The sequence below is a fragment of the Ailuropoda melanoleuca genome, chromosome 12 (genome assembly GCF_002007445.2).
Source record: "Ailuropoda melanoleuca isolate Jingjing chromosome 12, ASM200744v2, whole genome shotgun sequence".
In the NCBI taxonomy this organism is placed as follows: Eukaryota; Metazoa; Chordata; class Mammalia; order Carnivora; family Ursidae; genus Ailuropoda; species Ailuropoda melanoleuca.
This window is the reverse complement of record NC_048229.1, coordinates 69,723,936-69,740,017: the sequence shown is the minus strand read 5'-3', so window position 1 is coordinate 69,740,017 and position 16,082 is coordinate 69,723,936. Positions and strand designations below refer to the sequence as shown.

Genomic DNA, 16,082 nt, shown 5'->3' with positions numbered 1-16,082 from the left:
TTGCTACTAAATCTCTGCATAGTCTTGGCAAAGTAACTTAGATTTCTGATTTTTTGTTCATGAAACATGGATGTGTCAGCCGTTGCTACAGAAATGCTATGTGACAAGCCATTCCAAACCTCAGTGGTATACAGCAGTAAGCATTTGTTGCCCATGTGTTTCCGGGTGGCTGGGGTTCAGCCAGTCTGGGTTGGGCTCCAAGCTGCTTGCTGGATTCAGATCTGTGTGTGTCCTTCAGCCATCTGGGACTAGCTGGTACTTGAGGCGTATTCTTCTTACAGGGCAAAGGGGTGGAACTCAAGGGGCAAGTGAAACAGCACCAACCTTGAAGCTGCTTTTCCTGTCAGACGAGCTAACATCTCCTTGACCATTGAAGCATGCACCCAAGCTCAGCATCAGTGGATTAGACAAGGAATGTATATTTGCTGAGTGATGGTCTAATCTGTGGTATAAATTCTCCCTCTTAGCTTTTTCTCTTGGCTCTCATTACTCAGAAGTTCATTGGGGAGAGTGGAGAGACACACAAGTTAAGCCTAGTGAAGAGTAGGACCAGGTTTTAGAGGTTCCACAATTTCCATTTGATCCTCTGAGTAATACCAACCATTCCAAGACCATGGACAGGGGAGTAACAGAATGTGGTGTTGTTTTAAGTCACCCCTCAAGATTAACTTGCCAGTGTTTCCTAGTGAAGATTCTCAATACAGAACTCGCAAACTCTTATTCTGTGCCCCCTGAGTAGGTGACACAGTGCAGGAGTGAGATGGCTTTCAATAAGAAAACTTGCTTCCGCTCCCCAGAAGCCTGGTTGGAAGGAGAAAAGAGACAGAGGCTTACATCCCTGCAAAGGTGGAATTTATCCGATTTACCTGTCATTGTTCTTGCCCAGTTTATTTGGGAGGACCTGGCCAAACGCTCACAGTACAATGACCTTAATCTTGCACCCTCCTACAGATAGATTGGAATTTAAACAAAATTCCTCTATGTTTTTGTTGACTTGGCAAGACTAAGCCGGCATTAAACACTTGTCCTCTCTTTAGCTGAAATCTCAGACACTCTAAGTAACCTTATTTGATCCTTTAGGACTCAGTTTTATTGAGGACCATTTTTCCAGATTTGAAATCGGAGATTCTCAATCCTGTAGTTTTTTTTCCACTCCCAAATGAGTGTTGTTTAGCCAGTTTGAAGGCATTTTGTTTCATCTTTGGGTTATTTTAGCTGTGAACCAGGAGCATTCTGTAAAATATTTCCAGTTGTTTTTACTGTTGCTCTTCTTCTTGAAATAATGTTAGTGTTTTTCTCCCAAATATTCGATCTCCCCATTCCTCCCCAGACCTTTAACTGGGAGTCCTCATCTATGTGTGAGGTGCGGTAGGAGAGCCTTCTCAGCCTTGCCACCGGCAGCCCACGGGCTGTGATTCAGCAGTGACCCACTGGTGTGTGTGGCAAGCTGACACAAGTAATGGAGGTGCTTTTAGGGAGATCAGGTACATACGCTGTTGTTCCTTTGGTAAGGGAAGATGCCTTGATTCAGAGCTGTGGTAGTAGACCTGAATCAGAAACCCCAGCAGCCAGAACTCACTGGAAGCCCATTGGGTGTTTTCCTTGTTGTCACTTACTCCCTTTTCTTAGATTTTATTTCTCTCTTTTTGTTCTTCTTACAAATTTGACGTTTCCCTCCTTGGCACAGGGTGACTAAGGAAGTGGATGCTACATCTAAAGAAGCCAAATCTTTCTTCAAGCAAAACGAGAAGGAAAAGCCACAGGCTGCTGTCCCTGCCGCTCTGCCGTCGCTGCCTGCTGGCTCTGGGTGAGTGTTCTGGTCTCAGGCTCAGGTATGCCTGGCACACTGGAGAAGCTGTTTTCAGTACAAGCACCTACTTCGCTGTAGCTGGTGTGACTTGTTTTCTGAGAGCAGGAATTATGCTGCTGCTTTGCCTTTGCTGAAATATTAACCAAAATGGAAGGTGCAAAGAAAAAGGAGCCTTAGCTTTCTTATTTGGTTCCAGCCTAAAGAAAGTGCTGATGTACAATGTTGACCATAGAGCCGAGTGTGTAGGAGATTTTACATTTAAAAATAATTTTTGATTGAAAATGTCAACAGTTTATTAGAACTTAGAGTGGAGATTAGGTTGAGCACTCAGTCCCATCCCCCAAGGACCTCAAAGGAGCATTGGAAGGTTAGAGCTGATTCACAAGTAATTCTATTAACACATTGCTTGGGAACTTAATAATTTTCTCTCTTCGTATTTTCCATATTATTTGAGTTATTTTTAGCTGAAGACTAGTTTTCTTTCCTTTGGGGAAAATAAAAATTCCGTCCTTTATAACCTGTGATGTAAAGCATCACAGTAAATATGAGAAGCCAGGGCGCTAGCCTGCCAGGACGTGAACATGGACCACGGCCCGTCAGCAGCACCCATCAGCCGCTGACTCCTGTGGGGAGGGCTGCGTCCTAGACAGTTTGGGGTGGAACAGGTCACCTCCAGGCGCTTCTCTGACCCTTCACTCACATAGCTTGTCACTTCTTCCTTCCCTCTTGTTGCTACGAACAGTAAAATTCTGTTTTGCTTTTTACATGAAAAAATAAAAATAAATCATTGGTTTTCCTATCAGATTATGAGCAGGCCTTTCTCATCTTTGTAGCCCTGGCTCCAAACAAGGCTGTGTAAGTTTGTGTGCTCATCTAGGTTGTGTTTACCCAGAAGCAACCCTGAGACAGAGATTTGCGTTCAAGTCATTAGTGTGGAGGGTGATTCCAGGAAGCCCCAGCAGGGAAGTGGAAAAGGCTGGGAAGGAAGCCCAGGTAGGAAGTGGATTCTGGCAGTGTACTGCCAGTGGCGGCTGGTGCTCACTCGGTTCTGCTAGGTATCTCAGAGAGGTGGTGAAGAACATGGTGAGGGCAAGGACACTGGAATAGTTCTCCTCCAGTTCCCATCTGTCACTGGCTCAGGACCGCTCCCATATGCCCTCAGTCCTCAGGCTGTGAGCCGCAGGTGCTTGCGGTAAGAGGCCACACTCGGGCGTGTGCCGTGCTGGTGAGTGCAAGATAAGGCCGGGCCATGTCCACATCTGCCGCATACTCTTCATTACTCCTTACCCCAAGGCTTTCGCTCCCACCGGAGTGAGCAGGTGGCAGAAGTCACGGAGCAGTTATATAGAGACATAAGAAGGAAAAGGATTTGAGATCTTGCTACCACAGGGGAAACGATGTAAACACCGAAGAGGACAGCCGTGGGAGGAACAGAGTAATGTGAACAGGGCTCTCTGCACTGGCCCTGTTCATATTTTGGGCCAGTAGTTTCAAGCTGTGGTTTATAATCATCATTTAAAAGAAATAAAATGGGGGTGCCTGGGTTTCTCAGCCAGTTAAGTGTGTGCCTTCAGCTCGGTCATGATCTCCAGGGCCTGGGATTGAGCTCTGCGTTGGGCTCCATGCTCAGTGGGGTGTCTGCTTTTCTCTCTCTCTCCCTCTGCCCATGCTCATTCTCTCTCTCTCTCTCTCTCTCAAATAAATAAAATCTTTAAAAATTAATAAAGAAAAGAAATAAAATAGAATAAAAACAATAGCATACTAGGGGTGCCTGGGTGGCTCAGCGTCCTGGGATCGAGCGCCATGTTGGGCTCTCTGCTTAGCGGGGAGCCTGCTTCTCCCTCTGCCTGCCTAACACTCTGCCTGCTTGTGTGCACGCTCTCTGTCTGTGTCAAATAAATAAATAAATAAATAAATAAATAAATAAATAAAATCTTTTTAAAAAATAGCATGCTATACTATATGGTAAGTAGTATTTGATAAAATTTTTATACTGAGTGACAAAATAACCCATTTTTAGTGAGGGTTGAGATAAAAAAAAATATGAGGTTGTAGGCTGAAGCAGCATGTTTTTAGCCTTATAATTGTTAAATTGTTTGAAAGGGATTCTCTTCAGGTCAGTAGCTTTCAGACTTGATTGACTCACAGTAAGGAATGCATTTTATAGTATGCCCTAGTACTCCCATAGAGGAATGTAAAAAAGTGAAATAAAATTTGGTGAAATATTTACCTTTGGTACGTATGATGACTTCTGATTTTCTGTTTTACATGATTGTGTGTAGTATGTGTCATTTAAAAAAAGGTCATGGGCCACTGAATTGATTTCGTAATCTACTACAATCTGAATTTGACAAATCGTCTTCTGCAGGTTTTACTTGGGTTACCAGGCATATATGTGGTATTATTACACAGTGTCTCTTACATCTATTCAAAGTCTTACTGTAAAAATTAACTCTGGATTAAGTACCAGATAGAAATAAAGGCAAAGTTTCTTGTACCTTAGGGTTCAAGCATAGCTCATTTCAGCTAGCACAATTTTTACTTCTAGCCTCCTTGGGTATTTCTTGAAATAATCCCCTATTGATCCTTAGAGATTCTACTTGGAAACCATGTGTGTTTCAGAAAACACTGTGTTGCTATACTGATGGAGATAACTAGAGGAGGGAGAGGTGGCAGCTTGACAAGGTCAGCTTGCTTCAGTCACTGAGTCACTCGTGGAAGCCTCACTGCGTTCTGAATCTGTGCCTTCCTTTCTTAGAAACAATGAATAGCTCTCAAGGGTAAATTGCTGACATGATATCTGTATTAGGGAGACCCAGCAGGCAACAGATGGCATCCTCAAAATTAGGGTACTTTGAGGAGAGTTTGATAACTCACAAAGTAATGAAAAACCACAGAGATAGAATATTGTGATGTGCTCGGGGCTAGTAATAGGAGGCCGCGTTACCTCCCCTAGACCTGAAGGGGCAAGAGGGGAACCGTTTTGGCATTGAAGACAGGGAGGACTTCCTGACAGGAGCTGAGACTTCACTTGAGCAGTGGGCTCTCCAGGGGGAAGCCAGGGACATGAATACCCAGATTTCCCCTTCTTCCTCTTCTCCCATCTCTTGCCAGGACACTCCATTCTGACACTTACTAAAATGGTAAGGAGGACTTATTTGGGATTATTGCAGTAGGTGGCAAGACTATCACAGTAAGGTTGAGAGATCGGGCTCAACTCTCAGTACAGCACAGACAGCTGGGGATTTATGGCCAAGGAGCAGAACTAGGGCAGCCGGAAGGGTGTCTGAGGATGGAACATTGCTCAGAGACACCAGGGGTAGGGAGAGTCTTGCTAAACAGACTTAATAGGATTCTTGCTGAAGGAAGGCTAAGTACTTGCTTACACATCAAGGGTGGGGAATGAGGAGCTTAATCAGATATCAAGGGTGATCAGATATCAAGAGTGGAGGATTCTCTTAAAACTGACCTAGGAGGATTCTTGCTAAAATTGGGCTAAATTGCTAAAATGCATGCCCAGCAAGGATGGAGGCCAAGATTGAGGCCTAGTTGAGAAGAGGGCTCAAAGGAGCCGGACTAAAGTTTTATGAAGAAGAGTGTCTTTCTCAGGCTGTTCATACAGGACCGCATCTGGGTCAGAGAGCCGAAGGACAGATGGAATCTGGAGGGGCCAACTGGTAAAATACCTTTTAGTAGATAGATGGAGCACTGACTCCCTTATAAAAGGGTCAAAGAAAATTTGATTAAAATCAATTTCTTGGTTAAAATCAGTTTTGTCTAAAGATTTTATTTATTTATTTATTTATTTATTTATTTATTTATTTAGAGTGCTTGGGAGGGGGACAGGGAGAGAATCTTAAGCAGGCTCTATCCTAGCATGGATCCCAACACGGAGCTTGATCTCATGACTCTCAGATCATGATCTGAGTGAGCTGAAACCAAGAGTTGGATGCTTAACCAACTGAGCCACCCAGGCATCCCAATTTCTTCTAAAATGCAGTGGTGGAATGTCACAGATCTTAAGGATATGTCTGCCTGAGTAAAAAAAGTGCTCAGAGTTGTACATGAAAATTTCTGAATAAATCCAGAAGGTGCCCTTCAATGTTGGCAAGATCATTTTTCTGAAATGCATCTCAGCTTCTCCAGTTGAGGGAAAAGACAGGGTCAAGAGGAATGCGTCTGATCTACGGTGTCCAAATGGACACATTTTATCAGTGCGAATGTTAGTATCTGCTGCAGGCTGCATGTGCCTGGCATAAGAAGTCTTTTCGGGGGAAGAATCTATAGGAATAATCCAATTTATTAAAATAAACTTATTGTAATACTTTTCCACAGATGTTTTTCATTTTCATTTTTGGAGTTGGTTCAGTTTACAGAAATTGTCCAGCAGAAACACTTTATTTGTTTATTTTCCTTCTCTCTAAACAGACTTAAGCAATGCAGGAAAACCAGAGCAGGAGGGTAAAACATCCTGTCCCACATCCTTTGCTAGCAAATAAGAACAGATTCACAGGAGCAAATGTTTGTAACTGAAAGTGCATTTCCTCTTCATGTTTAAAATAGCACACTGCTTGGGCTATAAAAAGCCAAAGTTTATGCTTTGGGAATGAAGTAAACCAAACACCCAATTTTAATTAGAGGCAGGAATCACAGACCATAAGAAGCATTCTGTCCATTTGGCTGTAGAAAGCACAGTACTCACTTGATGTGTCTGAATTCCTGCAGTTCTGTTGCTCTAATCTATTGATCCATTGATCCATTTCCTGCCCTCCACCCCTCCTGCTGTCCTGTCAGTCCTCTGTCCCAGTCCTCACTCCAGCACCAGTGGCCATTTGAATCCAGCTTTTGCGGGTATTTGGCTAGGTCAGCTTTCACCCCCACATTTATTACTCACCTATTCCAGCAGTAGGCTACTATTAAACTTGGCGAAGTTTATAATCTTAGCCGCAGGCATCAACTTGTTAAACTAAGGGCTTACTATTTAGTTGCCTCCTTAGAGATTGGGAATGACCTGAAGCAGTAAAACTTAAGAGTGAAAAACATCTTTTTCCCATGTGGTTTTGTCTTGTCTTCTTGGTCTACTGAGAGAAGAGAGAGAAAAAAACAAAGACCTTATTGTTGAGTCTCAACACAACGTCGTGGGTGGTGTCAGGTTAGCAATGTTTGCTTCCCAGATAGAAAAGTCAGAATTCCACAGTGTTCTGCTGAAGGTAGAAGACCCAGACTAAAGACCTGCAAAGACAGTAGCCCCCGACTTTTTTTTTTTTTTTTTTTTTTAATTTTAATTTTTTTAAAAGATTTTATTTATTTGACAAAGAGAGACACAACACAAGCAAGGGGAGTGGGAGAGGGAGAAGCAGGCTCATAGCGGAGGAGCCTGATGCGGGGCTTGATCCCAGGACCCTGGGATCATGACCTGAGCTGAAGGCAGATGCTTAAACTGAGCCACCCAGGAGCCCTCCCCCCTCCCAGCCCCCAACTGTTGCTGTGCTTTGTCTGTGCTCAGTGTGTTTGACCAGTGGGCCCCTAGAAGCCTTTTATCTGTGCAACATTCTTTGTGCCTGAGCAGGTAACCTCATTCCTCTCACCCTCCTTGGACAGGAGTTAACAAGACCTTATTGGCTTTTAAGATTTTACATTTTTCAATATACAGTCTTCTGATAGAGAGCATTGAACATTTCACTTAAAACAAGAATTAGGCATAGCCGCAATATTAGGTGGAAACGTTTCTAATTTTTTATCAGAATCTCTTGTTATAATGATCAATCAGAGCTCTGATCTATGTTGATCTTTTTTTAAGCCCTTTCAAGGAGTTGCTTTTTGTTGAGAAGAACGTTTAAAAGCTAGATCCAGGGGTGCCTGGGTGGCTCAGTCAATTAAGCATCTGCCTTCAACTCAGGTCATGATCCTGGGGTCCTGAGATTGAGCCCCACGTCGAGCTCCCTGGTCAGTGGGGAGTCTGCTTCTCTCTCCCTCTGCCCCTCCCCCTGTTTGTGCTCTCTCTCGCTCTCAAATAAATAGATAAAATCTTAAAACAGAAAAAACCTAAACATTTTTTCCATGGGAGAATGCATTGTTTCCAAGAAGAAATCAATAGATGAACTTAAAAACAACTCATTAGAAAATCTGATATTCTCTTCGTAAATATGACATATTATTATGTTCCTTATATCTCTATCCTAATCAATCCTTAAAAAAAATAAAAACTAGATCTAATTATATTTCAAGTATCTTTACTAACAGAGAAGAAGGGACCTCCATGTTATCCACAGTAAATGTATTCAGATCAACAACAAAAAAGACAAGCTACCCCAGAAATCAGACTTTTTTCTCCTGGTGATGCCCTTGTGAAATGCCTGGTCAGTTGGCGTGTGTCCCTATTCCTGGTGAAGAGATATACACAGTGAGGTTACTTTTAATGCCTAGAGAATGGCCACTCCAAGAAGCGGAAAATCAGCTTGTTTTAAGAATAAATATCATGATCAAGGGCTTATTGGTAATTATTATAATAACTAAGATGATTGGAAGAAAGTGGGTGTTCCAGCAGTTATGACCTGTCATATAGTCTTTAAGAGAGCAAATGGTATTGGTCAATTTAATGATTTAAAAAAATTTTTTTTTAGAGATTTTATTTATTTGTCAGAGAGAGAGAGAGAGAGCGAGCACAAGCAGGGAGAGTAGCAGGCAGAGAGAGGCAGGCTCCCTGCTGAGCAAGGAGCCCGATGTGGGACTCCATCCCAGGGCCCTGGGATCATGACCTGAGCCAAAGGCAGACACTTAACTGACTGAGCCACCCAGGTATCCCAGATTTAATGATTTAAAATTGGATATGTTTTTTTTCTTTTTAGAAACAGCTTTATTAAGCTGTTTTTATTTATTCACCACTTTAAATTACACAGTTCATTGGTTTTTAGCATATTTGCAACGTTGTGTATTCATAAAGCTATGAACCACAATAATTTCCATCACCCCAAAAAAGAAATGAGGCCCTTCTCCATCGCTACCTATCTCACACACTCTCAGGCAACCACTAATCGAACTTTTGTGTCTAGGTTTGCCTCTTTGGACATTTTATGTAATTGGCGTCATACAATATTTATCCTTTTCTGTCTGGCTTCTTTGACTTAGCATAATGTTTTCAAGATTCATTCATGTTTCTGTACTGCATTCCTTTTTATGGCCAAATAGTACTCCACTGTATGAATATACCACATTTGTTTATTCATTCATTAGTCAATAGACATAGAATTGTTTCCACTTCTTGGCTATTACCAGTGATGTGTTTGTGAACATTCAGGTGCAGGTTTTCATGTGAACATGTGTTTTCATTTCACTTGGGTATGTACCTGGGTGTGGAATTGCTCGGTCGTTTGGTAACTGGGACATGCTCTTAAATAGGAGAATAAGGGGCGCCTGGGTGGCACAGCGGTTAAGCGTCTGCCTTTGGCTCAGGGCGTGATCCCGGCATTATGGGATCGAGCCCCACATCAGGCTTCTCCACTGTGAGCCTGCTTCTTCCTCTCCCACTCCCCCTGCTTGTGTTCCCTCTCTCGCTGGCTGTCTCTATCTCTGTCGAATAAATAAATAAAATCTTTTAAAAAAAAAATAGAATGAGCCATAAGAGAAAAATCCAGGAACGTTACAAAGGGTGGGTGCCTTGGGTACCTAGATTTTTTTCCACTGTGATTTCTCTGAAGCATGTACAGTTCTGTATGTAAGCTCCGGCTGTAGGAAAAAAGAGGGGTGGAAAACTATGGTGTTCAGTAACACTATTAAAGCAATGGCTAGAAAAAAGATAAGGCAGTTTCCGTCCATCTTAATTAATTCTAGAAGTATGGAGAGAGATTTAAGTCTTTTGATTTGTTCTCACAACCAGTTTTTATCTTTCTACTTAGTGAGATTTCCTGTTTGATGGTAATTTGGGATTTTAGTTTAGTTGACTCAGGGCTGGCCCTGTTCTTATTTTACTGCTGTTTGTAAATAGATGTTCTTGACCTTCCCACTAACTTTTGGATTTAACTTTGTTATTCTTAGTGGTTGTGGTACTGTCAGTAGGAGGTGTTCAGAAATGTGTGGTGAGATATTTTGGTCGTCACAAGACTTGAGACCACTGATACTTAGTGGGTGGAGTTCAGGCATACTAAATATCTGCATTGCTTAGGACAGTTTGTACAGAGAAGAATTTTCTTTTCCAAAATCCCCTTAGAGCACAGTTTTAGGGAGCTGGGGTCCCTCTGTTATTTAACCACTGGGCTTTTCTTCAGTTTCTGGTTTGAGACTGCACTCCAGGGCAGGCTTTCACAAACTGGAAGTTCATGGACAAGCCTGTCCTTAGATGTTTTTATTTGGCCAGTATTTAAAAATCAGGAGGGTTGACATAAAAGTCTGGTTTACTGGCTTTTCTTTAGAAACGACAAGTTGTGCCGTCGCCCTCTGTCTTTCCTTAGAGCAGTGGTGAGCTGGAGCAGAGTAGATGGGGCTTGCCCTTTCCTGGCCCCAACTCAGCTGCTTCCCTCCTTCTGTTACCTGCTGGGTTCCCGTAGTCAGGTGTTTTTAACACTGAGATGACATGTTTCCCTTCAGTGACCAGGTCAGTTTCATTTGGGACCAGTTTGTCCTTTAGATTGAATATCAGACATATCATCTTGTCATACTGCATGTTAAGTGTTCTTTACCTTTTTCAAAGGGAAAAATAGGTCCTGTTGACAGATTACCAAATTTAAGGCACAGTGCTAAGTGTTTCACATGTATTATTTTTTAAAATCTACTAAATACTTTAAGAGGTAGGTGCTAACTTTGTACCCATTTCACAGACCAGGAATCTGAGGTTCAGCGAGGTGCCGTTAACTTTAAGGTTGAGATTCTGTGGTTGATGGTGAAGGCAGGATTCCAGTCCAGATCTGTTTGAGACCAGAGGCTGAACTCTCAGCCACTGTGTCCTACAACCGTTCTTTCTTACCCACCTAATTGGCCTTTTTGGGTAAGAAGTATCTCTTTAGCTTTATAACTGATGAGGAACTCTTTGAAAGCTATTTTGAATTTTTTTGTTTTTTTAGGGAAATGAGATGAACGTTCCCTCCCTTTTCCTTTGTAGGCTTTTTCCCCATTAACCACAGCTAATCCAGGTTTCCTGTACTGGATATCAGCCCCATTACTCTCTCACGAAATTGAAGAGGTAGCACATTTTAAAAAATAAGTTCCAGGTGTGTTTGTACATTGATAATCTGTCAGCAGTCAGTAATGAAACTGTACACAACATGTAATCAGTCAGCTGGGGGTAAGAGCAGTGATGTTACTGCTGCTTCTGTCTGGTAATTGGCTCCTACTGAGGTCTGAGTCCTACGTTGTAGGCAGCTTGTATGAGGGTGTTGCCAGGAGAGCCAGGTAGGAGATAATCCTTGCCCAGTTGGGTTTAGTGTGTTTCTTCTGGCAGTCATTTGTTCCAGGGTAGGACTGGCTAGAAATAGCTTTTAAGAAGGTATTACCTTTTTTTTTTTTTTTAAGGTTTCTTTATTGAGAGAGAGCGAGCAAGCATGAGCGGGAGGGACAGTGGGGGAGGGAGAGAATCTCAAGCAGACTCTCTGCTAAGTGCAGAGCCCAACACGGGGCTTGATCTCAGGACCCTGAGATCATGACTTGAGCCAAAACCAAGTCTGATGCTTAACTGACTGCGCCACCCAGGTGCCCCAAGATGATTTTTCAAGGACCTACTATGACAATGGAAATGATTGGTTCTGGCACTGTTGGTGGTCCTGCCATTATTCTACTTGTCAGCTCCAGTATGATGTGTTTTGTAAACTCTGTACTGGACTTTCACCTTAATGTTCTTAGTGGATGTTAAATGTTCAGCTTCATTCAGGTGTAACTTTTTTTTTAAAAGATTTTATTTATTTACATCAAAAACTAGGGATGTACTGTATGGTGACTAACATAATATAATAAAAAATATTATTAAAAAATTAAAAAAAAGATTTTATTTATTTGACAGAGAGAGACATAACGAGAGAGGGAACACCAGCGGAGGAGTGGGAGAGGGAGAAGCAGGCTCCCCACTGAGCAGGGAGTCCGATGCGGGGCTTGATCCCAGGACCTGGGATCATGACCTGAGCTGAAGGCAGGCGCTTAACCGACTGAGCCACCCAGGCCCCCCAGTTTTAACTTATTCTTAACTTGCTTTTTAAATATACCTCTGTAAGTATTGCAGGTACAGAGTAAATGAGTTTGAAATTAAAATTAATTCTCTAAAGATTTCCCCATGGATAGTTGAAATATTTTGAACTTATTAAAGTTTATCTCATTCACATTCTTGATTTGAAGAGATTGTTCCAGGCTAAGCTAGGAACCAGAATAATTACAAATGGAGAGACTAGTAATATATATATATCTAATATATATTATTTATATATATATTATTATTTTTTGGTTGGGGGAGGGTGGTAGAAAATTTGACCATTTGGGTCAAGTAGTGAAGTGCCAGCCAATGTGAGCATCTAAATGAGATCTCAAGCATAGAAAAGCTTTCAGAGCAAGAACATTTTTCATTTGTGGTCACCAGGATGGGGTAACCTCTGTCAGTTTGGATTGAATACCCACAACAAATACTATAAACCTAGGAAGTGTCCCTAGTGGTTTTCAAGGTTGCCCAGAGTGGAACAAATTCTAGTGTTCTTAGAAAATCCTTAGGGGATTTGAACTTAATTACACAGAACAGCCTTCTTCTTTTGCTCTTATCATTGAGTTATAGTTTGAACAAGTTTCAAAAATCTATGAGTTTAAGAGCTGGGTGGCTGTATGTGTTATAAACTTTTAAAACTTTATTTTGCTATAATACTCTACCCTTGGTGGTGCCAGATTTCTCTTGGTGTGAAATTCGAGTCAGGAAAGTGCTTTGGGTGCTTTGCTGGGACTGTAGGGAAGAATAGAAAGATAGCTGAAATTATGACGTTCACAGAGTTTACTTAGTGTGATCCTAGGAAATTGACTTGGAAACAAGGTTGTGGAACCTTCCTTTAAGGAGAGAATTGTGATGCTCTAGGAATGAAGTGAAGCTATTTTGGTTAACTAATAACATGCTGATTTGTTGAGTTGTTTGATGTGCTTTAGCTTCTTTCATTGTACGCTAGAGGGCAGAATCCCCCAAAGAGATATTTCTTTGGCAGGATACGAGGAACTTGGAGCTTTCCTACGTTTGGTATATGAGCGCTATACATTTTTCTTTGCCTGATTAGATTAGTCTCTTGGCATGAGATTTCTGTGTGCTATACTGTTTATACATTTTTCTTTAATTAAAATTTGTTTTCAGCTCTACTGTTGTGCTTAGAAAGTGAAAGATGGTTTTTCTTTTCTCATTTTTTTCTTGGAGATGCAAAAGCTTTCATTGTTGTTTGCTTTTTTATTACAAATAAGAAAGTAAATATGACCCATAGTTCCACCACTTAAATTTTTTCAGAAAAGAACAGTGAAATTTCCTTGCCACCTGCCTGTTCTTCATTCCCAACCCCAGAGGCTAATACAGTTGACCTTTATTTTATTTATTTTTTAAAAGATTTTATTTATTTATTTGACAGAGATAGAGACAGCCAGCGAGAGAGGGAACACAAGCAGGGGGAGTGGGAGAGGAAGAAGCAGGCTCATAGCAGAGGAGCCTGATGTGGGGCTCGATCCCATAACGCCAGGATCACGCCCTGAGCCGAAGGCAGACGCCTAACCGCTGTGCCACCCAGGCGCCCCTACAGTTGACCTTTAAACAACATGGTGTTTATGGTTGCTGATCCCCTCTCCCCAAGCAGTCAAAAATCTGTGTATAACTTTTGACTCCCCAGAAACTTAACCACTAATAGCCTGTTATTGACCAGAAGCCTTACTGATAACATAAACAGTGGTTTAACACATATTTTAAATGTTACATGTATTAGATACTACATTCTTACAATAAAATAAGCTAGAGACAAGAAAATCATAAGAGAAAGAAAATGCATTTATAGTACTGTACTGTAAAAACAAAACAAAACCAAACCTAGTATGGGGTGCCTGGGTTGCTCAGTCGGTTAAGCATCTGACTCTTGATTGCAGCTCTTGATCTCAAGGTTGTGAGTTCAGGCCCCACACCGGGCTTCACTCTGGGCATGGAACCTACTTAAAAACAAAACAAAACAACAACAAAAACACATATAAGTGAACCTCTGCAGTTCAAACCCATTAAAACAAAAATGGACTCGTGAGCCTGCAATGTGTATTTTTACTTAACAGTCTATTGTGGGCATCTTTTCAGTATAGGTTTCAGTATAGGTTTCAGTATAGGTTCAGTATAAACCTGTATATATTTTTTATGCCTACATTGTACTCCATTGTATAAATATTCTACAGTTTGAGTAACCATTCCCTTACTGATGAGCATTTAGTTTCCAAATTTTGCAGTTATGAATAATTCTGTAATGATCCTTGCGCATGCATTTTTATGTTCTTACACTGTTATTTCTGGGGAACAGATTCTTAGAAATGGCATTGCTGGGTCATCAGATATATGCTCCTTAAATCCTAACAGATGCTGCCGAATAGGCAATTCCAATTTGGAGTGTGTCTGGTGTTAAGTGAGAGGGCCCTTTCCGCACACCATTGCTCCTGTCTGGCAGCGTTTTCTCCATAGCTGTGACATTAACTGGATTTTCATAACCTGCTGATTTCATTTGTGTTTCCTCTCTGAAAACCTTTTTGGCTTATTCTCAGTCATCTGAGAGTTCAGGTAAAAATCTGAGTTTTATAAACACTGAGAGAAATTGTGAGCCAATTTAGGAATTATATTTTATAGGTCCATTGAAGTGCTCTGTGCTGTTTCTTTTTTAGGTTCTTAATGTTGGAAGTTAAGTGAATGTTTAAAGTCAGTGAAGAATGTTACTTCTCCTAAGCATAGCAATCAGTGATTCAAGTTTTCTGATCAGGTTTTGATATAGGCATCTTGCTGCCATTTCATGGAAGATTATGATTACACAGAAAGATTCATACTAGGTAAATATTTTAATTTGGATCAGGGAATTTTTCTTATGGGAGAGGCCGAGCAGCTGTGTTCTAATTATTTTGGTCAGGGGTTGAAAATCAGTCTGATCTGAAGTCTAGCACTTACTATATTCAGTTGTTTAGCCCTGGATTCTTGCCAAAACTGTTACCCAAGGGAACCCTATGATAAGTTTAAGCTGAAATCACTTAAAACTTCTTAACTAGGCTAATATTTCTGTATCACTGAGAAAGTGGAAGTTTCTGAACAAGCATTAATCTTTAGATCTAGTAATTCTGGGTGCATTAGACAATAAAAAAGTCACAGCCTTTTGATTATTAGCATCTTCTTGAATTTGAAATGTGGTACAGTTTCAGTAGCTGCTGGTGTGAGAATGGACAGGAAAAACCCATGTGTTTGCTTCTGCTTTAAACTGGGATCTTTTAGCCCAGTTGCTTGTGAGATAGATGGTGAGCTATAAGAGGGAGAAACCATCTCTACAGTCAGAGGAAGTGTGACTTGTTGGGACCAGAAATGAGAATCAGATCCAAGGATAACCATGTGCAGAGCACTCTTGATCTTGGTCTCTTGTCTAATGTAGCGAGCTTTAAAAAAAGATTTGAGGAGGCGTTTCTTTTATTTTTTATTTTTTATTTTTTAAAGATTTTATTTATTTATTTATTCTACAGAGATAGAGACAGCCAGCAGAGAGGGAACACAAGCAGGGGGAGTGGGAGAGGAAGAAGCAGGCTCACAGCAGAGGAGCCTGACGTGGGGCTCGATCCCATAACGCCGGGATCACGCCCTGAGCCGAAGGCAGACGCTTAACCGCTGTGCCACCCAGGCGCCCCGAGGAGGCGTTTCTTTTAGAACAGTGACCACAAGCACCATGTCTGCTTTCCAGCCATGTTTCTGTGTTGTACTGTGGGTGAAGTAATTCCAAGTTTTTTATACCATTTCAGAAAGTCATTCCGATTTAGCTTTTGTTGGACCAGTCTGGACCTCAATTTCTCAGTCTTGATGTGGTGAAGCCAGCTTTCCTATTGGGCTAACTTAAACTTAGGTCAGCTGTGTATTTGACAGTATTGTATAAGAAGTTGCCAGGCGGAATTCCAGCTGCGTGAAGGGTTAGATTTTAAAGTATCTGTCTTTATGAAATTTGAGTTATATTTTATTTTAAACTCCTTTGAAGTAGGACTTTGGTTAACACCATGATGAAAGCAAAGCATTGATGTTTTTTAGGCATGGTAGGGAGAGTCTGTGATAAAGACGTTTATTTTC

The 16,082-nt window shown here is 41.4% G+C and overlaps 1 protein-coding gene across 1 annotated transcript in view; it reads left to right on the top strand.

The window, feature by feature from the left end:
- Positions 1–16,082, top strand: part of CFDP1 (craniofacial development protein 1) — a 119,676-nt gene that overhangs the window by 18,881 nt on the left and 84,713 nt on the right. The window contains exon 5 of the mRNA XM_002927717.4: positions 1,688–1,807. Within this exon, the coding sequence (XP_002927763.2) occupies positions 1,688–1,807 (120 nt within the window). The remainder of the gene's footprint in view (positions 1–1,687; positions 1,808–16,082) is intronic.